Genomic DNA, 22,758 nt, shown 5'->3' on the forward strand with positions numbered 1-22,758 from the left:
GTGAAATCAGTTCCCATTCCTGATGGAAAGCTCACTCGGAGTGACTTTGGAGCATGGCAAGGTGATGATGAGGCTTAAAAATACTGAATATTTAAATTATGAGTGAAAACATTTACTTAAGGAGGACTCCATAATTGCACTGGATTTCCCGTAACCCATTGAGAACAAGTCCAGAATAAGAAACTTGAGACAAAAAAAAGTCTTAGTCCTCTTTTCTTCCCTCCCTCAGCAGTGCCAGGATCTGCTCCCTGGAGCTGTCTTGGAGCTGGGGCCTGGCAGAGCTGGCTCTGGAGAGGATGTGCTGGCCATGGCACAGTGCTGCTGTCTGTAAACACGGTTGTTTCCAGCTCTAGAAATGGGATTTTTCACTTAATCTTCAGATTACAGTCTGGCACGGCGAGCAAAATGAGGCAGCCTGAGAGGGGACAAAGAAAATCCATTTCAAGTGACAGCCACTTTAGCTGGAGGTAAAGAGGCAGTTGTGCTGGATTCTTAAATATAATCAACACTGATTGCAGAGCATGAGGACACACATTTTAAACCTCTTCCAGTGTAGGCAAGGTTTAGAACTTGATCTCAACAGGAGTGGACAGCAGAAATGGAATGGAACAGACCCAGCAAAGTTTGAGGTTATGTAGATGTTTTGCTTTAGGAAGAGTTCAGCAATCACAAACATATTAGCATTTTTATGCTGATAGGTATTTACTCAGATGTGTAGTGCTGCAGCCTGACATTTATTTAAGTTTAGTGGCTGAAGGAAGGAATTGCTTCCACTCGTTTGTGCCACTTCAGCTGTTTGAGGCTGCACAGCTCAGTCGGGTTTTGATTGTGCTACAGCTCCAAAATGCTTTTCAAACTGGGCTCCTGCATCAGAGCAGGCACCACGAGCTGCCAGTGTCATCCTTTGGTGATGCAGCTGACCCCAAAATGCTTCTGTGGGAGTATTTCCTAGCAAACAAACCCAAAATCCATCCTGGAGAAATCCTTGGGAATGGCTCAAGTCCTGGCTGGAGTTCTGGCCAAGTGTGTGAGCAGGATGAGCTTGAGAAGTCCTGGTGGGATCAGGTGGGGAAATGAAAATGAAAACACAAAACCTCAGGGTGATGGGCTGTATGGAATCAAGACTGAAGCTCAGTGGGACAATTTTCCATAAATCAGTTGGAGAGTTGGAAGAGGGAGGGGTAAGGAAGGTCCCAGCTCAGTGGGGTAGGAACATTGAAAGGGTTGAATTTTCCAGAACTGTGTTCTGCCTTTTCCCCTCCACTTATCCTGTTTGCCTGCAGCTCCCAGGTAATCCCTGGGTGTGTTTACACAAATGTGGGACCTGTCTCTCCTCCTTGGAGCTGCCATCTGGACAAGGGCAGCTGGAGCTTGTCTGGGTGTGCACTGACCATCCAGCTCCTGCCCATGAGCTCAGCACTTGGGAATTTTACTGGGCCAGCTTGAAGGAAAAAGATACAGCTGATGCTTTAAAAATTAAAGAAAAACCCCAAAGCCAAAAACAAACAACAAAACTGGTTGTAAGTATGTTTAGGCTGGGGTTTTGGTTGTAACCACAGAAAAAAAAAGAGAAATATAGCGATGGCTAAAGAATTAGAATGTAAATAAGAAGCTTGATGAGCACATGTAGGAGAACTGGGTGGTGTTTTTGCTTGCAATAGCACCGAGTGGGACACAACACCCACAGAGAGATTTGTTGGAGAGCTGAGTTGAAGGCAGAATCACAGTGGTCCTGTTGTCTTTTAAATAGTTACATAAGGTCCTGTAAGACAGAAAAAGAAGTGGGGGTTGGATATATCATGTGGAGGAAACATCAAATGTGGAGTTGGATGCTTGCCTCTTAGATGTCTTGACTGTGTTTTTGTTTGACTTGGTGTGTGGTTCTGTTTGCTTTGCAGTCAAACTGTTACATTTGCATTGTGCTTGACTGATTTGGGAGGCAAAAGGAAGAATATTTTCTTGTAATTAGCCTGAATTAACTCTCCTGGGTGTGTTTCTGAGGGGTCAGGAGGGAGTCTGTGCAGAGGAGACTCCTTCTGTCTTTAGAAATGCAGGTGAAATATTGACACTGCTCCTATTGAACAGCCCCTGGAAGGTGTGTGAAACAAACAGTACAGGAGGAGGCCTGGGGAAAATGTCATTTCCTGATCCCCTTTACAGCCTAACCAGAGAAGGAAAATTGAAGACAGCTAAAATTTGCAGCTAAAATGAAGCTTTCCCAGTGCTATTTAATGAAGTGATTAATATGTTCAAATTTCCCATCTCCATGAGGCTGCAGGAATATCAACCCTCCACTGGAGAAAATTCTGAATGTTTCATGGCTCACAATTGGGAAGTTCTCAGGAAGTTTTGTAGCTCAGAGAAGAATCTCCACAAACACCAACCCCCAAAAGGATCATTTTGATCCAAAATCCTGATTCACAGCTGGGTGTCACTGAGAGGAGCTCCTGTATCTGATTGTGCTGGCTGGGGATTCTCAGATCAGAGAACAGCTCTGACAGGTATCTGAGATCATTCCTGGGAAACTCCCTGGCAGGGACCAAAATAGAAATGCTGCTGGTTGCCACCACCAGCATGAGACTCACCCCTGAGAAGGATTCATCATCCCTGAGCCAGTCTGTGTGTCCTTAGGTGGTTTATTTAGGTGCTTAATTGGTGCCTTTAATGCTGAAGGGCCTCTTTTTGAGTTTAATAACAGCATTCCAAGACTCTGGGTGGGAATGGTGTCACTCCTGTGTGCACTGGGAGAGAATTCTTGGCTCCTTCCTGGGCAGCTGCTTCCCTGAGCTTCATCCAGAGGCAGGAGGAGGTGATCCCTCCTGGATAATCAGGGTGCAAGTTTTAATGTCAAATTAATCAAGGTTTCTCCTTATCATTATTCTTTGTGTTTGGGGTTTTGCACTGGGGAGAGAAGGATAATCCAAATTGGGAACTGGGTATTTCTACCCAGTGCCTGTTGTTGGATTATTCTTAGTTTTTTCGAGATGGGGCAACTGAGAGGTGTTTTAAAAGATTTTATTCTATTATCAGATGAAGAGTGAGACATAAGAGATGTAAACTCAACACCATTCTATCAGAAGCCAATTTTTTTATTGGTTACTGTTTGGCCCTGTTCTATTTTTTCCAACATCTGAATCTTGTAGAATTTAAACTTTTCAGTTTTGAGCCCTGTGTCACTGTATTGGAATATTTTAACCATGGGGTAACTGTGCCAGGAAGGGGACATTGGACCAGCAATGACTAAAAGCCACCAGCACCTGAGATGAGGCTGTGCCTCAAACCAAACCATTTCTGGGATCTTTGGAGCTTTTTTCCCCTACAAAAACCACCAGGCAGTGGCTGGGAGGTGTTTGTGCTGTGTGCTGCTCACACCTCGCAGTGACAGCAGTGGCATGTTTGAACTTGAAAACATCAGCCTGTGTTTTACTGTGTTCCCTTGAAGTCAGGCAGTGTGAAAAATAACACTTAACTCCAAGTCCCTGGAGATTCCCAAAGGATGACAATCTTTATCTCAGGGCTAACAGCTCTTTGTGGCACTTTAATTTCTGCCTAAAGAACAGAGATGGCCACTGAGCCTTTTTCTCCTTTTGCTGCCACGTGCTTTGCTCTGAAAGCTTTCTGGAAAACTTGGCCACCAGAGATCTGGGGGTTTTCCCACTTCCTGAAATCTAGGCTTAAATAAGATACTTGGAAATAGAAGACAGAAAATGGAAGTTCTCTACAAAATCCCATTACAGTATTATTAATTTCTTCTATCAATGGCACAAACTGCTGGGAGGGACTGAGGGAACACATTGGAAAAATAATCCCAGCTTTTTTTTCCTTCAGCAAGAGCACCATGCAAATAAACCCAAGCTATATCTATATATGTAAAATAACATCATCAAGTGGTTAGAGCAGCTGATTTATTTCCATACTGTAAGTCCAGAAGAAGACTCAGAGTTAAAAAAAAAAATCATTTTTTTGTTACTGTCCACCAAGCAAACCAGGGGCTGCAAGGGGTTTTTTAACAATACAGATATTATTCCTGTCACCTTCACCCTCAGTTCGGTCCCTGTTTTAGGTGACATCATCCTCCATAGTTTCCACTCTGTAGAGCCTTTGGTTTGATCATCCTTCAGTTTTGCAGCACTGGATTCTTCTCTCCTTCTTTTTCAGAAGTGTTATCTCAGCTACAAAATTTCATACTTCCATGGCAGGCTCATCCCTACAAGTTTTCCATTTTGAAAAGGTGTGAACTGCAAAAAAATTGAAATATTTTCCAAGTATATGATGAGATATCTTAGCAAATACATATTTCCTGTTGCTCCCCCCACTCCAATCCTAGAGAAAAATGCAGCTCTTGCTATACAAAACTACACTAAAGCTTACCAAATTTATCCTCTTCAAGTTGCAAATTTATTTATTTTTAAAGACTATTTTAGAAAAAAAAAAGCAGCTTTGTGGACCATCAAGTTTTAAAATCTTTACATTTTGAGTGTTCGCAGGGCAGGGTGGCAGCAGTGCAGGTGATTTGTTACTTCACTGCCTTGTTTATCTGCTTTGCAGTTCTTGCCTTGCCTGAGTTAATTGCTGCTCTGTTCGGATTTAATGAATGTACTTTGGCTCAGCTCGTCTGAAGTACAGTCCTTGTTTGACCTGGGAGCATTGAGAACAGTGATAATAGCACTAATATTAGTCTAAAAATCAACAAAATAAGTTTGGGGACATCGTGGCATGTAAAAGGAGGACAGAATCCTTTCTCCTGGAACTCAGTTTGCTTTATTAGGTTGGAAATAACTTCTTTCTTCTTCCTTTGAGAAACATTCCCCTGGGTGTTATCAGAAAAAATAGAGAATGATAAAACCCTGCTTCCTGCTCGCAGGAACATCAAAGCTGGGCTTTTTTAGTCTATATTTGTAGTCTGTTCTTAGATATATTTGTAGGGCTAGGAAGTGTTTGAGATCACTGTGGAAACAAATAGAATAACACACATGGGCAAGTACTTGGACAAGGTACCTGTGCAGCAAGTGAAGGTTTTTTGTCTAAGGTGTTAATTCTATTTATGCTGCATTTTCTGTTCTTTTCTGCTCCTCTGGAACAGTGTGTTACAATTCTGGTATTTTGGTGAATGGGCCATTCTGTCTATAAATTACTCAGTCCCTGTGGTGCTTCTCTGCTCTGCTGGTTTATTCTAATAAACTGCTCCATTCCTTATATTTTAGTACTTAAAGAGTTCAAATTCATCTCAGATATAACACAATTTAAGTAACCTTTCTGTTACAGGCAGAGGTATCTGCCAGACTGAACCTCACCCTTCAGTTCTTTTATATATTGTAAGTTTTCTAGGGAATAGCAAAAAAAACCTGTCCTTGGCACCATTAAACTAATCTTTGCAGGCTTTTCATCAATTTTCATGACTTCAGCTAGAAAATGTTGTTACATTTCATAAAGCAGTGAGAGATCACAGATTCAGTTCCCTTTGCCCTTTGTGTCTTTCCAGGGTGTCACCAACTAATCACGCAGCAAGAGCAGGGTTTGGAATGAGGCTGGGACGTGGGAAGTGTTGAAGTCTTCCCTGGAAGGGGAGGGACATGATCATTATCACATCTCAGATAAAGTATCAGGAAACCATTCCTGCAGTACAGACCCATGGGCTTGTGCTGCTCTGTGTTAGGTTTATCCAGTAAAGTTGGATGATGAACTCCCAGGAGTTTCTGTCCTTTTTTTAGTGATACCTGTAAGAGACAATTCCTATTCCATCCAGCACCTTTTCCATCTGAACCAAGTCCATGTTAGTCCTTAGGAGCTGTGCACTGTTTGCCCCTTTTTAATTAAAAAACTGGTAGATTTTTTCAGTCATTCAGTCTCACTGTTTGAGAAATGGCAGGCAGTGCTTCCAGCTCCTCCTGAGGTGAGGTTTTCCAGGCTGCACTTGAACTGGCTGATTGAATTGCTCCCAGTTCTGCTGTTTCCTGCATTAAGAGTGGTTCAGAAGTTCAGATGTTGGTTTTCTTCCTCCAGTGCAGCTGTGGTGGATGGACAGGAGTGTGAGGGATGGAGCAGCACTGAGATGGGAATACACAGATATCCTATGGGATCCGGCCCAAACTAAACTCAATTCTGTACTTAATGCCCTTTGCTTTCCCAATTTTTCCCCCAATTTTTCAGACCTCATGTTCCATCCACAGGACACTGCTGGAGTTTGGCTCGTGGCTTCTTTCAGCAGCACCATTTTGCTTTTTGAGATTCAGGAGTTTCTTTCTGAGGACCTGGCAATTCCCTGTGCACTCAGAATGGGTACAGCAGTTCCATTAGAGACCTGCTCTGCCTCATAAATTCACTTTATTGTAAATGCCAGCTGCCCTTGTCCCCTGGGAGCTCCATCCCTGTGGAGGGGGTGGCAGAGCTGCTCAGAAGCAGATGGGCTCAGGGCTGCCTTCCTTGTGTGGTTCCCCTTCTCCTTTTGCCTTGCTTTCACCACGTTCCTGCTTTTCTGCTTTGGAGGATTAATGCAGGATTGTCCTGCTCTGCCCAAGCCTGGGTTAGTCTGGCCAGACCCATTGCAGGTGCCTGCTCAGGTGAGAGGCCCCAGCCAGATCCAAGGTTAAACCAAACTGCTGCCAGTCACTGACTGGAGCATTAATGGATTCAAAAATAGATGGATAAGAAAACCTGACTAGAAAGAAGATGGGAACAAGGAGAATATTTATGCAAAGTTAGTTTTACTGCAGTTGCTGAATTTTATAAATTTCATCTTGTCTGTGGTCCTTCAAAGCCGGGCTTGGCAGCAGGAGAAAAGCAATGGCACGTGTGAGAGAAATCCAGGACTTCTGCTTTATTGCACTGACAGAACCAAATTGTTCAATCTGTTGCCTCATCTGTTTCTTGCCATAGCTGAGAGCTGTAAAGGTCAGGCCGTGGCAGCACAAGGAATTTAATGGTTCCCAGGCTGCCCCTCACAGCGTTCCCAGCTGGCTCCTGCCCCTCTCCCATTGATCCTCCAGCTCCTGCCTATTTTGGGAACACAGGCAGAACTTTGGGCAGAGCAAGGTGGGATGCTCAGGATGGGCAGTGCTGGGCTCTGCTCTGGCTTCCTGTGCTGCTCTCCCAAAGCTCAGGTGGGAATAATCCTCATTTCCTCAGGAATGGCTGCTGGGTCACATTTGTTGTGGATAAATGTGGATAAAGGAGGTACTGAGTGATGCAAATAAATACGTCAAAAACTGCCATGGGAAACCTTTTGTCTTCCACTCTGGTCTTCAGTGTGCTGGGCAGTGTAATGTCTTAAAAATTCTGAATGTGTAGATAAATACAGGCAAAGTGCTTTGGCATCCTCCTGAGCCTTCCTCAGTGGATCCTCTGGTTCTCCAGCTCCTCCAGCTCCATTTTCCCATGGTTTTAATACATGTTAAATGGTGGAGCTCCCATGGAGATTAATGGCACGCTCTGGGCAGTGTCTGACAAGAGAAAAACAGAAATAAAAGGCAGTTCTTGCACCCTCCCTGTCTTCTGTTAACAGTGTTGCCTCCCAACAACCCTTCACCTTTGCAGGAGCCAGGCTGGTGCTTTACATCCCATTAACTCTGAAGGGATCTCCAGCAGAATCCAGAAGGGTTTCCTAGATGGTCCCTAAATGGTCTTTAAGGTCCTTTCCAACCCACACCATTCTGGGACTCTGTAACACTTGCTCCTAAACACTTCTTGGCTTTTTTGGGGTTTCTGAGATGAACTCCCTGCTCTTTTGGCTCCTGTAACAAGATAAGAAGCACAAATGCCTTTTGGTGAATTTTCCTGGCTAAAGCTCCTGGTTTGGCAAATATTTTAATTAAATCTTCCCTGCTCAGCATTCTAAATTTTCTCTGCTATTGCTATTCATGGAGAAGTATTGCCATGACTTGTTCTTCATTTCTGCAAATCTTGCTAAGTTATGCAAGTCACTGTTTGACTTCACAGAAGATCTTTGTTTTATGTTTCAACACTTGGAATGCTGCTGAACTTTCCGTGTTTTCTCTCTTTATTAAAAAGAGGGGAGAGAGGCCACATTGGTACGTGCAGTAAATGATATTTTATACAACCTGCATTTCTTCATATGCCTGATCCTGCAGAATTCCATTGAACTGTGCTTCCCATCCCTCCCAGGTGCCATCCTGGGCAGATCAGAAACACAGGAGTGCATCTTCTACAACGCTAACTGGGAGAAGGACAAAACCAACCGCAGTGGGATCGAGCCCTGCTATGGTGATAAAGATAAAAGGAGACACTGCTTTGCCACATGGAAGAATATTTCTGGATCAATTGAAATCGTGAAGCAAGGCTGCTGGCTGGATGACATCAATTGTTATGACAGGTGAGTTTTCCTAGGAATTTTTGAAATTGATTTGTCACTGTAAACTCTTTTGCCTCTCCATAATTTCTACGTCATCAACTCCACAGCCAGTGAGTCTGTGAGTAATTACCTTATTTTCATACACTCTCTTGTGTTTAGGGACCAGATTCCATGTGAGTACATTGTCTTGTTTGCAGAATGACATGTTTTACCTTCTTAAATAAACCCAGGTATTTCATTTATTCTTTTTTAGTCCATTAATAATAGATTCTGTAGTGCCTCGTTATTGCCAAAAAGTGCAAATATAATTATTGCAACCAGGATGTAAAATTCTCTCGTTGATTTTTCCAAAGTCGTTAGAGTTGGAAAGTCAGCACTTTGTGTCTGCAATTTACCAGATCATGGAAGTATTTTGGCAGTTTATTAATAAGCTCAATGGCAGCTCTAAGAATATTCTAAATTTCCAGTTATTTTGTTGATAACAGATGGTCCAGAAAGAACCCACAAGCAGTAACAGCAGGACTTGGGGTTTGTTAGATGCTGACTGAATAAAGGTCATGACTCTCTTAAGCAATGGTGTTGCAGCTTTTTAAATACTCTACTGGGTTTTATTGGCCCAAAAGGTTTATTATTTGGGAAGGCAGAGAACTAAGAAACAGATCCACAATGGATCATCATTAAAAAGTATTGAGGAATTATTTCAGTATTTTTTACAGAAGTCTTGCTTTGTATTTCTTTAAAGTTGAATTTTTAGAAGAAAGCCTTGCATTCCTTTCTCCCAAGTCAAGTTGTTTTCTGCTTTAATGACAGTTTAAAGCTCAGTCCCACAATCTTAAAAAAATCCTAAAATCATGAGATTAAAATCTTCCTTGAGCAAAGAAAAGAAATTGGAAGAAGAAATGAAACGCAGGAAGGACAGTAAGGAAGGAGCAGGAAAGTGAGTAACTGTAAATCCTCGTTAAGTGACTTGTGCTAATCACAGCCAGCGCTGTGTTTGTCCAGAACAGCCCAAATCTTATCTCTGGAGCGTGGGGTGCTTCTGCTGCTCTGGGAGCTGGGGGTGACTCCAAACACAGCAGATTCAGCACATCAAAGAGAAAATGTCCCCTGGAAGTCACAGGACCGGGTGACAGCCAGAGCTGGCTCTAGGGAATAACCCCAAGTTTTGAAGACGAGCCCAAAACCTCCTTGACAATCTTCAGCTGTGTTTAAAATCCTGCAATATTTCTTCAGCCTTTTCCAGTTCTGCTGTCAGGTTGGCTCCTGGTTGCTGCTTTTTCTTTCCTGATGGGAATAGTTTCAGCTTATTTGTTAGCAGAACATTAGAAAAAAAGCCATTCCTGCACTTAATTCAGAGAATAAAATAAGCTCTGTCCCTGAGCATAATGTAGGCAGAGGAGATTGTAGAAATTTTATAATTTCTTTCTACAAATACAATAAAATTTAAAAATTCTCCTCACTTATCTCCAGCCTTGTTTGATGATTTGCTTGTCCTGTTTAAATCTAGCTTGTGAACTGTTCCTCAGTCTGGTGGTGGTTTTCTTTAACTTTGTCTTAAAAATGACAAAAATATGTTTGTGTTTTAATAACACTTCATTGCAGTATAAAACATCAAAATTTATTTTATTTCATTAAATTTAGCTGTTATTTTGGTCACGGTCAATTTAACAAAGTTCGCCTTGGCAATCTGAAAGCTGGGCACATGTTTTCTCCTGAACAAAGCCAACCCAGCTGAAGATGAATGAACTTTTCCCCCTTCTCTCCTGCAGGAATGATTGCATAGAGAAGAAGGACAGCCCTGACGTGTTTTTCTGTTGCTGTGAGGGCAACATGTGCAACGAGCGCTTCTTCTACTTCCCGGAGATGGAGGTCACGCAGCGTAAGTTCCTGCTGGCAGCAGTGCTCCACATCCTGCTTTTTCAGCAGCTCTCACTTGCCCAAAAGTCCTGCTTTTCCTGCCACAGGGTTCTGCTAGAGCTCTGTGCAGTGCCACTTCATTTATTCCACTTGGAAAAGTGCTTTCCTGTAAAATCAATAAAAGGTACTTCAGCTCTTTCCAAGGGTGGGAAGGAAGGATAATCTGAAATAATTGCCTGGTTTAAGATACAGAGGTTACTGTCAAATCTTCCCTTAGTTACATGGTTAAGCTCCTCCAAGGGTGTAAATTTTTGGGCCAAAAGCTTTCTCATCCCTGTATCCCTGTGCCAGCCTGGGGATGTTCCTTTTCTTCAAAAAAGAAGAAAAGAAACAGAAAAGGTTCCTTTTCTTTATCCCACCTGGACCTTTTGAATTTCTCTGTAAATGGACACAGTAACATCCCCTAAAAAGGAGAAAAGAATTTACTCCCAGATCACAAGGTCCTTGTGGGTTCTTTCACTAAGCATATTTTGTGGTTCTGAAAGACAATTAAATTAGCCAGAATTAACAAATAATTATTAAAAAAAACCAAACCAAAACAAACAGCTGAAAGGTGATTTGATTTTTCTTGCCTATCTTCTTACAGTCAGGGATCTGCTGGAAAACCAAGTGATGTTAATAACTGAGCTGAAACCAGCAAATGTCTCATGGACCAAGTAGCCAGAGGAAGTTGTTCATGAAATGAAAGAACATTTTTTGCAAGATTAAAATAGCCTTTGTTGACCCAGGAGATATTGTTGTCATTTTTGTCAGTGATGCTGCTAAGGCAATAATTGACATTCTTCCCTCTCCTGAGCCCTCTCTTGCCCCAGGGGGCTGTGGCTGCCTTGGAAGCAGCTCCTGCTTCTGCAGAGCCTTTTCTGAGGTCATGTGGAAATGTTTTCACCTGGAGAACTCCTGCCAGCCAGGCACAGAAGTGCTGGCAGGTTGTTGCCAAATCTCTGTATTGGTTGATTTTAGTTCATTAGGTGATGAATTCTTGCAATCCCCTGGGAGTACAAACACCCCCTGTAGGCTGCTGGGGGTTGGAGGCCCAGAATTCCACCTGAGTGTGGCTCTGGGATCTGAGCTATTCCCCTGCTTCCCAAAGTGCTGCCTTTTAAGCAGGTGTTAGTTTGTGCTGGCTAATCAGGTACTGGGAGCCTGCTGTGGTGATGGCAGCAGCTGTTAGAAAATCAGGCTGCTGCACATTTCAAACACTGCCTGCTTTTGTTCCTTAAAAGCTGTGTCTTTTTTTCTTTTCCCTTCAGCAACTTCCAATCCTGTTACACCGAAGCCACCTCTGTTCAACACCTTGCTCTACTCCTTGGTGCCTATCATGGGGATTGCAGTCATCGTGCTCTTCTCCTTCTGGATGTACAGACATCACAAGCTGGCCTATCCTCCCGTGCTTGTTCCCACCCAGGTGAGCCCCTGCTGCAGGATTTGGGGTTTTTTAAGGGCCAAACCATTCCTGAAGGGGATCTGTCTCATGGCTGGTCTCTCTGTGCCCCTCCTGATTTCAAGGTCCTAACGCTTGCTCTCCCCTAAAGCAGAGAATTAAGCTTTACTTAAACAGCCTTATTAATTATTCTTTGATGAATAGATGAGCAACTACTTCATGTTTTTATGCATCTCTTTGTTTGGGAGGCGAAAAACTGAACACAGAGGGCAAGGACACAGTGAAGGCATGCTGAGGGCTGACCTGTAATGCTTAGCTGGAAACAGAAAAAGAGTTGCCAATTCAACTTGGCCATTCGAGGGGTTCAGAAAGCAACAGCTAAGAGAGGATGAGCTGTTTTTAAGGAAGCTTGAAACTGGGATACAGGTGTAGGGAATGTTAAAATCTTCATAGTTCAGCCCATGCATTGTGATTCTTGCCATCTTTTTCCTCTTGTTTATGTATTTTCTGTTTTGTTGTGAAACATTTCAGTTTTAGGGGTGTTTGTGTTCTATGTCAAAAGGATGAGGTTGTGGGCTCCACACCTGAATTAACCTGGCCATTGTGCACCAGACAAACCTGGGTTCCACCGTGTGTGTGGAATTCCTGCTGTTGGGAGGCTCCAGCTGATCCTGGAGCTGTAATTGGTGCTAACACTGGAATTCCTCTTCCTTCAGTTACGTCTGGAGATCCAACTGAGATTAGGAGGCTTTAATGGAAAGAGTTAAAGCAGGAAATTCTAGAGACCAAAACAGAAAAAAATGAAGAAAATGTTGTGGAAATGAAGAGAGAAATGATTTGGATTTTTGCAGTAGGAATTGAGCTTCTAACCCAGTGCAATGACCAGAATACATGGCCTGTCCTACAGTGGTGTTATTTATGATTAAAATGGAAATTCTTGTTATTTTGGGTGGGATTGCCAAGGATTGATCTCTGTGTGCTCCAGCTCCTGGGATCTTTCCAGTGCTGCTGCCTGACAGGAGGGTGCTGCAGGAAGCAGCATTGCCTGGGGTTGATAGCTCAAGTGTTTTGGTTTCAGTTTCTCAGTAATAGATAAGAGGAATTTGGGGAGAGGCAGTGGCCATATGTTGTTGCCAAATGAAAAGAACATAATTTAGAGGAAAAAAGTCTGTTTGCTGTCCTTGCAGAGAGGATTGCAGCTCCTCAGACTCCCTGCAATCTGTCAGCATAATTAGTTCATCCAGCTCCCATTTTATGGATTTGGGACTTTACATCAACCCAGTGGTCTTTGCTGGGAGATCAAATTCATAACTGCTAATTGTGGGGATAATTCTAGTGTGGGATTGACTTCCTGAAGAAATTAACTCTTGGATGAAGCCATGGAAAAGCAAGTGAATGTTAAATATGAGTGAGGTATCAAGAACTTGAATTCTGATTCTCCCTCCTTTTGCTGCAGTTTTTTCCTGGGATTGTGTTTGGGGCAGGATTGACACCTAAATTTTTAATAAATAGGATAATCAGCTGTTGTGTTTATGCTGAGATTGTATCTTTGGGATAAATGTACCTTGGTGCTTGTGGGGCAACAACATTTTCCTATCTTGTGTTGAACAGGCATTAAGGCTCATGTGGAAAGTCAGGAAAAGCCACTTGTGCCTGAAAAACTACCCAGAATTATTATGTAAATCCAATGTATAAACACTCTCCCTTATGCAGCAGAGCAGTGGTTCCCACTTGAAATTTAATTACAGCTGGTTGGAACAGGAGACAGGGGAAGCAGGAAGGGAGGGAAAGCTTTGGGAACTTTATAACCACGAATAAACTCTGAAATATTTGTGCAATTAATCTGTTAATAGTATATTTAATAATTGGGGCATGAGTGGAGTTTGTAGGCAAATGGATTTGGTTTAATTCTTTGTGTAGCAGTGGTAGAATGGACAGGTTGGATGTACAGCAGGAAAACAGAGGTTCTCCACGTGAGAGCCAGATAAAAGTTATCCCTTTTTCCTTGGTTTATTCCCAGAAACAATGGGAATACTGAGCTAGTACCAGACTTCCAGGAAAAAATGAAAGGATGGATGAGGAATAAGCAAAAGATAAAAATGAAGAAAAATAAGCAAAAGATAAAAATGAAGAATGAGAAATGGTGAAAGAATTTGGTGATAAGTAAAAGATTAGAAATCAAAGGGAAAGAAATAGTTTGGAGTATTTAAAAAGAAAAAAAGCAGGACATACACTGTAAGAAATGCTTGAACCTGGAAAGAGACATAAAGGACAATTAGTCTTGGCTTGTTTGTGCTGCTCGCTGTGCCTCACTGCTGTGTGGGGAAGTATCCAGTGAAAGCTGTCAAATTCCATCAAATCTGTCACTTTCTGTGCTCTGCAGTGAGTTATTAACAAATCCATGTTTGCTGAATACATCTCTGTGTGTGGAAAACACTTAGGAACTGTTCTGTCTCCTTATTTCTATTTGCTTTAGCAAACATAAATCCATCATCTGATAGAATTCACCCAAAGAATCAGGTTGGTGTTTTCAATATTTGAATGTGTGCAGGAAGAGGTGCTGGCACCTGGTTCCTGTTCACTGGGGGACACTGGGTCTGGAGTTAGGTTTGTCCCCAAACATTCCCAATAAATGTGCAGTGAGGGTGGCAGGGAGCTGCTCTCTTGTGCTCCCTTGCTGCTGACAAGCCTGGAGCTGTGGCCAGAGCTGTCAGTGCAGTTCCAAGGGGCTGTCCCCACCCTGGCAGCTGATGGGTGCCACTGTCACCTCCCACAGAGCTGCCACCAGCCCCACTGAGCTTTGGCAGCTCCCCCATGTCCCAGCCCCGAGCAGGGAATCATTCACCCCTGGGACTGCCCAGCTTGGCAGGATTTCACTGCACCACAGCTGCTTTTTTGGCTTTGGGTTGGTTTTGAAGTAATGATTGTGTTGAGAGGCTTGAGAAAAGATTGCAGATTCACTCCATGTCTTTGTGACCTGTTTTGGGGGTTTCTTCTGAAATGGTTGAACTCTCTGGGGTCAAAGATGCATCAGGGTTTGAATTTCTGACCACAGGAATTCCTAAATCTACCTGATGCACTTGAAATTTCTGGGGTGATCTTTCCACCCTGGGAAAATCCCAGTTTCCTGCTGAAGAATGCAGAACTAAATCAGCTGTTCAGGTTTTTCCCATTTTCGTCTTCCAAAAACCACATTTTTTTTCTTGTTATTACAGATATTTTAGTAGAAACATTTCAACACTAGAAAAATGCAAGGGAGAGGTGGTTTTTTCCAAGGATTGAATCCAAACCTGGGAAGATTAATGGCTACTTGAAAAACACACACAGGGAGAAGCCAGGTGCTTATAGGAAATGGGAAAAGGAATTGGAAAGTTACTGCAAATCAGGACCCCTGAATGTGCAGTGGTGAGGAATGTGGAACTGGCCTTTTTTTGGGTTTTTTTTGGGTTTTTTTTCTTAATAGAATCCATGGGCTGGTACAAGTTAAAATCTGTAACAGAGGGAAGAATTTGTGTGAAAACACCCAAAGCCAACTGCAGCTTTTACAGATCAGAAGATGGTTGTGGGTAGCCCAAATTTTGGGAAAAACCCACACTGCTTAGGGTTTTATTGGCCTAATTGGTTCCAAATATTGTAACAGACCCATCAGAGTCGGTTTTCAGGCAGCATCAACAGCAGTGAGTGTGTTTATGTACATTTGTGTGGGGTTTTGAGGGGGGTTAACTGCCCCCAGTTTTTGTTTAGCAGAGGTAATTCCTGACATAAATCTCAGCTTTGCATTTCTCTTGTAGCCTGATGCCCTTTAACTCTTGGTGCCTCTTGGATTTCTGCTGGGAGCCTGAGGTGATGCTCTGTGGGCTGAAGGGGAGGACACTGGTTTATAATCCAGAGGTGTTAATGAGCATAAATACATCCCTGTAAAGTTTCCATGTGTGTGGAATTTATCAGTTTGGGGGAAGCTGATCCCTCCAGGGAGGAGTGAGAGGTTTGGGACAGGGCTCATTTCTCAGAGCTTCATTTTTGCAGTTTCTCATTATGGTCAGAGCACAAAGGTTGAATTCATACATATTTCTGCTTATTGCTGAGGAATTTCCATAATTCTCCAGAGCTGGAGAACTTTAATAATGAATAGGCCTGGAAAAAAAAAAGACTTTCAGCCCCTTGGGGTGGGTTTTGCTCTGCTCTGGAGCTGCCCTGACCCATGGTGGAGGAGATTCTGCTGGATCCCAGTGCTCTGAGTTCTGTTACAGGTTATGGAATGAATCCTCCTGGATTAATCCTTGGTATTAATCTGGTATGAATTATTTGGAGAAAGGGGAGTGTGTGCTCAGCACTCTCCAGGCACAGGGAAAGCTCCTGTTGGCCCCGTGCTCCAGGGTGTGAGGGCAGAGGGGGAGAAGGGAATGGCAGCTGGAGACAGGGGCTTGAACTCCCTCTCTTCCAACACCCATCCCGTTACAAAGGACAAAGGAGATCAGGTGAAAGAGTCACGGAATTCTGCAAGTTTGGGCTGGATGGAAACTCAAAACTCATCCCATCCCCCCCCTGCCATGGGGGGGACACCTTCCGCCATCCCAGGGACACCTTCCGCCGTCCCAGGGACACCTTCCGCCATCCCAGGCTTGTCCAGCCTGGCCTGGGACACTCCCAGGGATGCAGGGGCAGCCCCAGCTTCTCTGGGAATGCTGTGCCAGGGCCTCCAGTCCAAAGTGCAGCAGGAGGAGTGGAGGCATCTCCACGGAGGTTGTTCAGGAAGAGGGTGAAGGCAGCACGGACAAGGGGTCACTGCAGTCCTGGGGTGTGGCTTTGTCCTGGATTTTGTTCCACACTGTGAACTCCCCCTGGGATTGTGTGGAGGAATCTTCAATAGTGGGATCTAGCGGTATCTGCTGGGTGTGAAGTGTTGGAGTTCTGCTCTCTGTGGATGTATTGATCAGGTTCGGTGCTGGAGCCCAGGTCCAAGGTGCGCTCACTGATCAGGCTCGATGCCGATCACTGATCAGGCTCGGTGCCGCTCATTGATCAGGCCTGGTGCCGCTCATTGATCGGGCTCGGTGCCGCTCATTGATCACGTTCGGTGCCAATCACTGATCACGCTCGGTGCCGCTCATTGATCAGGCTCGGTGCCGCTCCCGGGTCCGGTTCGGTTCCAGCGGGCCCCTGGCGGTTCCGTTCCCAGCCCCGGTTTCCCGGTGCGTTGCTGTCCCCTGGCGGGCAGCGGGAGCGCTGCAGGGAAGGTCTCATCCCGGGGCTCGGGAATGTCACCTTTGGAAGTTCCTCGTGCCTCTGTGCTGGTTGCAGTAACACGGCTCTATACACCTGCAATGGACGCTTCTCAATGTAATTAGAAAACAATTCTGTTAATTTTCTATAGAATAATCCTGTTTTCCTCATTTTCCTGTACTAACAACACTGGATTTCTTTGCTGCTTTAAATGATGTGTTTCTGCTGTGGGAAACTTTTGCTGTCCCGTGAATATTCCTGTCATTAACTCACAAATAATTGACTTTGTCTCCTGTAAGCTGTTTTTGCATCCCATTCCTGGTGTAAATAGTAATTTCTCTTGCCTGTGTTTTTTCCCTCTCTGCAAGCACGCCTTTCATATAATGATTGAGGTAAGAGGATGTTTGTTCCTGGCTCTGGGCTTTCTGGGGATGTGGGAGACATTGTTTGCTCTCAGTTGTGATTTCTCAGTATTTTGGACAAGCCATCTGTCAGCATGTGTGGTTTAAAAATGCAGCTTTAGCCTGTGGTTTGTGGCTCTCCTAAAATTCCCTGGAGTTCCTGAGGGATGGGTCAGGATGTGCAGTCTGGGATGGATCCTGGAACACAGGCCAGGGGGTCCCTGGAAGCACAGGGCACATCCCACCCACTGTGCCCTGTCCTTGGCTCTCCCTTCCCAAATCCCCCCTGTGACAGATCCACTGCAGCTCGGGGTCTCCACGTGCTGATCTGGGGCTTTGTGTGGTGCAGGAGCTCCCAAAAATGGATCATCTGGAGAAAAATAAACATTCCCTCACCACTCAGTCTCTTCATTCCTCCCACTTTTCCCAGGATATATTTATATTTATATTTATATTTATATTTATATTTATATTTATATTTATATTTATATTTATATTTATATTTATATTTATATTTATATTTATATTGATATTTATATTTATATTTATATTTATATTTATATTTATATTTATATTTATATTTATTTACTCCAAGTCACTGGGACCCCTTAATTCACAAACTGGGTCATTCCTGCTCAGCTTTTCAATGGAATATTGAAAACATCGAGATTTGAGGTGTAATAAAAATGCTCAATTCCTGTCATCATTAAAGTTCTCTAATTAACACCTGAAATACCTTGGAAATGCAGTTTAGAAGAAAATCTAATGGTGTCAGTGTACTAAAAATTAAAATATTTGAATATTTTCCTGACTATGCCTCTGTAAGGAGCTGCCAGAGCTCCTTGGATCTCTGTCCAGGCTTGGCCTCCTTGTCCCAGCAGGGCTGCAGGGAGCTGCTGTTCATGGATTTGGGTCCCACCATTGCTGAGCTGCTCCCTGATCTCCAGACCCATTTTTGAGGACACTTAAGGATCCCCACTCCTGAAGTCACCCTTCCTTAAGGAATATTTCCCGCTGTGACTCAGTCCAAGGGAAGGGGCAGGAAAAGGGAGCTGGGCCCTGGATTTTTGGACAGCTGGGAAATCTGGGAGCCCAGTTTATCCCCCTGCCATCCCTGCTGGCACTGTGGCACCACAGAGATCAGCCCCAGAGCCACACAGGAATAGTGGGGAACATTTCTGGAACATTAAACAATTTTCCTTGGAGCAGAGCGAGTTGGAAATATTGTCAGGGAATGTTTCAGTGTAAAAACAGTCCCTGGAGCTGCAGAGTTTGGAGTTAGATTTTAACCAAGGTGCTTAGAAGAAATCAGGGGGGAAAAAAAATAAAGACAAACTTTTCTTTCCAGTTGTGTTAACAGCGGGAATTCTGCTTCCCACGTGGAAGGGCTGTGGCAGGTGCTGGGAATGTGGTGAGGAGAGCCAGGGATTTCCAGGAAATGGAGAAATTGGTGTATGGGAAGGGTTGTGCTCTAATGGGGAATTAGGAGAGCACCAGGTTTCCCTGCCACTTGCACTTCCAGCTCTTGGCAGAGATGCTGGAACTGGGTTCAGCAAATCTTGGAGGTGTTTGGTTTTCCTGGTGGTTGTGGAAGAATTCAGGCACCAAGTGCTTCCAAATCCCAGCAGTTCACTGGGAGGAGGGCGTGGGAAGGAGGGGGAATCCAAGCCACCAGAGCAAAGGGATTTTTGGGATTTGGGATTATTTCCCACAAATTTCTCTGCTTCAGACAAGGCAGGAGCTCTGAACTTGAACAGTTCATTAAATCAGGGCTGCCTTTGGGGGATAAATTTGAGCATCTTGTTCCCACTTCCTCTTCTAACAACAACAAACTGGATTTACAAATATTTATTTAGTACAGTTTGTATTTTACAAATTGAGGGCACTGCTTTCCCTGGTGCCTGGAATATTCCAAGAGGGCTCTGGCAGGGAATGAAAGGCACCAGGGGAGGGAAATCTTCACTCTCAAACTTGGTTTTCTGTACTCAAATGTTGATGTCACAACTTCAAGCGCCTGGCGCTGTCACACTGACAAAAGGAGTTCCTCCTTTTGGGGACAGTGTTGCAGTGTGTCTCTAATTTGAATTTCAGATGCTGTTTATTCTTTGTCTAGTTATTAATTTGTGCAGTGAGGTTGCTCAGCTCTGAATCTTTCTCTGGAACTTGTTCTTTTTAATTTATTTGTTGTATAAGAAAGCAGAGAGTGGATGCTGATTCCTGAAACTACTCAGGACTTTTATTCTCAGCACTTGTCTCCATTCTCCCCAAAGTAAAGGGTTCTTAACCCCACAGTTTGTCACAAAATGTGTCTTTAACCTGCACAGGATTTTGTAGTTTTGGTGAAGTGCTCAAACATTTAACTCTTTATTGAGCGCTCTCCTCTCTCTTGTAGAAGCAACTCCTCTGGTGGTTTTCATTCTCTTGAAAACTGCTTTTCTCTTTGGGGAAAATAGAGGGAAAAGGGGGTGGTTTGGAGGGTTTTTGCAAACTTTGGGGTTGGTTGTTGAGGTTTTTGCAGAGGGACAACTAATCCCACCTGGAGGGAAAGGGCCAGCCCAGAAGGAAGCAGAGCTTTGGCAGTAAAATTGAGAATCTGCTCGTTCTGTTCAGATGATGTGATAGAGCAAAGCAGAGAATCCAGGGTGTGCAATAAACTGTCCCTCCCCTTTCCCAGGAGGGGAATGTCCCAGGCTGTACTGTGGGATCTGGGGATGGGGTTGTGGGTCCATGGATTGCCCTGTGGGAACTCTCCAGTTGTACAAATCCTGCAGGACAGGACCAGCTCACCTCTGCAGTGTCATTGCAGCTCATTTCTGGGATTTCAGGAACCACTGGCAAAGCTGGGAGCAGGGAAGTGGGGCAGGAGGGGCTGCCCCCAGGTGTGCATCTGCAGGGTTCAAAGGTCCCACACTTCAGATAGACACAGAAACCTTCAGTGCATCCAAGGGGCTCATTGCAATTCCAGCTCTTAAAAATGTAACAAGTAAAGCTTGATTATCTTTGTCCTTTAATTTCTGCTGTGCTTTCCCACCTGGTTACAATAGTCCTTAATTTTTGCTGAGCTTTCTTCCCACCAGATTAGACTAATCCTTAATTTCTGCCTTGCTTTCCCACCTGATCACATTATTCCCTAATTTCTGCTGTGCTTTCCCACCTGATTACATTATTCCCTAATTTCTGCTATGCTTTCCCACCTGATCACATTATTCCTTAATTTCTGCTATGCTTTCCCACCTGATTCCATAATTCCTTAATTTCTGCCTTGCTTTCCCACCTGATCACATTATTCCCTAATTTCTGCTGTGCTTTCCCACCTGATTCCATTATTCCTTAATTTCTGCCTTGCTTTCCCACCTGATTCCATAATTCCCTAATTTCTGCTGTACTCCCCTGCTGCTGAGGCCATTCCCAGTTCCTGCTGTGCTGTCCCACCCGTTGTGCAGGTGTGTCCCCTCCCTGTGTCCCCTCCCTGCTGGGCAGTTCTCACAATCCCATTTCCCATCCCGTGCAGCAGGGCTGGTTTGTCCCCGGGTGTTTGGGATTTGCTGCAGTGGGGTTTGGCTGGGTGATCCCACCATCTACACTCCTCTGTCTGTAGTGCTCTCAGGGGTGATGTGAATGAATGTCATTAATTAAAGCAGCATTAATTAATGGTCTCTCCTGATTGCAGGATCCTGGGCCTCCCCCACCATCTCCCCTGATGGGTCTGAAGCCGCTGCAGCTCCTGGAGATCAAAGCCAGGGGGAGATTTGGGTGTGTGTGGAAAGCTCAGCTGCTCAATGAATACGTTGCAGTCAAAATATTCCCCATCCAGGTGAGCAGAACCCTTTGGGGTCCTGGGTTTTTCCTCTCTTAAATCAGTTTTTTTGGCCCAATAATTCTGTAAATCCAAGTGGAGATGGCAGTGAGGTGTGAAAGATACAGGAAGAGTTCAGTGATTTAAAATAAGCCTTTTACTGCAGTGAACTCATTACTGAAGCATAAACCCTGTGAAATGTGGGTTTCTAATCACAAAAATATTCAGCATCCGTAGTTTTAAGCAGCTCTAACCCACCTCTTGACCAGTTAATAATCAAATTAAATTGTACTTAGAAGGAATGTCCTGAAATGCAAACCCTGGAGTGATTGTTCCAATTAACCATGCCTCAATTAAGTGCCATAACACTCATTGCCCAGCAAGTGCCCTCACGGAGCCGTGGCTTGCATTAAGTGGATTGAAGAATTAGGAGTGATGCAGGATGGTGATACTGGGATGGGTTTTGCATTGATTAAAGCACCCCCTGCTGCTCGAGGCGCAGGAATTTGTTCCCTCACAGAGATCCAGGGGCTGCCTTGCAGAATAAACGCCACAGGCTCTCATTATTTCACAAGAAACTCCGCGTACTTTTTGACAGAGCATTCCCAAACTCTGGTAGCAAACTCCCCTCGGGGCCAGCCCCTGCTATCCCACTTTTTGCTGGCTGACTGGGCCCGTGCTGCTGTGCTTGCAGGACAAGCAGTCGTGGCAGAACGAGTACGAGATCTACAGCCTGCCCGGGATGAAGCACGACAACATCCTGCAGTTCATCGGCGCCGAGAAGCGCGGCTCCAGCATCGACGTGGACCTGTGGCTCATCACCGCCTTCCACGAGAAGGTGGGGCAGGGACAGCAGCCCCACGGAGGGTCACACACGGGCAGCTGGGGCACTGAAGGAAGGCAGTTGGAAGCAGCTTCCCCTTTGCTGCTCGGTTTTTGGCGGATGTGAATCTGCTGCAGTTCGTCTTCGGGCAGCTGAGAAAGTTGTCGTCAGGTTTTGCTGATAGAGGAGTTGTTTTAGGAGACAAACAGAAATTGATTCTGCCTTTTTTTGGCTTTTTGGAATATGTCTATTTTAACATCCCAAATCTAAACCTGCCTAAAATACATAACCTCCCTCCCATCTTGCAGAGATTTTTGGGGGGTTATTTTTGGTTCACTTGTTGGCTGATAAGAATAAAAATGAAGTGATACAGATCAATTCTATTGTGACAGCAAAAGGAAGAAACACAAATACAATTAATTAAGAATACATTCAGTTTTATGTTCAATAATTTTGATCTATTTAGGTTTGTTCAGAGTGTGTGTTTCACTCTGAAAATCTCTTCAGATTTGTTCAGAGTGTGTTTCACTCTGACACTGTGGTGCTGAATTATTTCATCTCTGTCTATTCAGAGTGTTTGGCTCTGAAACTGCTGTTGGCCCACAAGGAATGACAATCCCAGGTCCCACAGATGCGAACTGCAGGAATTGCAGGTTTTCCCTGGAGCAGTGAGGCTGAGCTGGGCGTGTGGCTGTTTTCCTGCAGGGGTCCCTGACAGATTTCCTGAAGGCCAACGTGGTGTCGTGGAACGAGCTGTGCCACATTGCCCAGACCATGGCGCGGGGCCTGGCCTACCTGCACGAGGACATCCCGGGGCTCAAGGACGGCCACAAGCCGGCCATCTCCCACAGGTACTGCCCTGGCAGTGCAGGGAGAGCTGACAACCCTGCAGGCAGCCCATCACCACCT

General features: G+C 44.4%; 1 protein-coding gene across 3 annotated transcripts in view; it reads left to right on the forward strand.

The window, feature by feature from the left end:
• The window catches only part of ACVR2A (activin A receptor type 2A), a 50,805-nt gene that overhangs the window by 22,929 nt on the left and 5,118 nt on the right, over nt 1-22,758 (forward strand). Inside the window, exons 2-8 of one of the 3 annotated variants that reach the window (XM_039711912.1) lie at nt 8,122-8,329; nt 10,078-10,187; nt 11,476-11,630; nt 17,198-17,221; nt 20,901-21,044; nt 21,721-21,864; nt 22,555-22,700. In XM_039711912.1, the coding sequence (XP_039567846.1) occupies nt 8,122-8,329; nt 10,078-10,187; nt 11,476-11,630; nt 17,198-17,221; nt 20,901-21,044; nt 21,721-21,864; nt 22,555-22,700 (931 nt within the window). Of the gene's footprint in view, nt 1-8,087; nt 8,330-10,077; nt 10,188-11,475; nt 11,631-17,197; nt 17,222-20,900; nt 21,045-21,720; nt 21,865-22,554; nt 22,701-22,758 lie in introns of all 3 variants that reach the window. The other 2 variants (XM_039712063.1, XM_039711988.1) reach the window with 2 other exon arrangements.

Source organism: Passer montanus, unplaced genomic scaffold (genome assembly GCF_014805655.1).
Source record: "Passer montanus isolate IOZ18808 unplaced genomic scaffold, ASM1480565v1 scaffold1, whole genome shotgun sequence".
Lineage (NCBI taxonomy): Eukaryota > Metazoa > Chordata > Aves > Passeriformes > Passeridae > Passer > Passer montanus.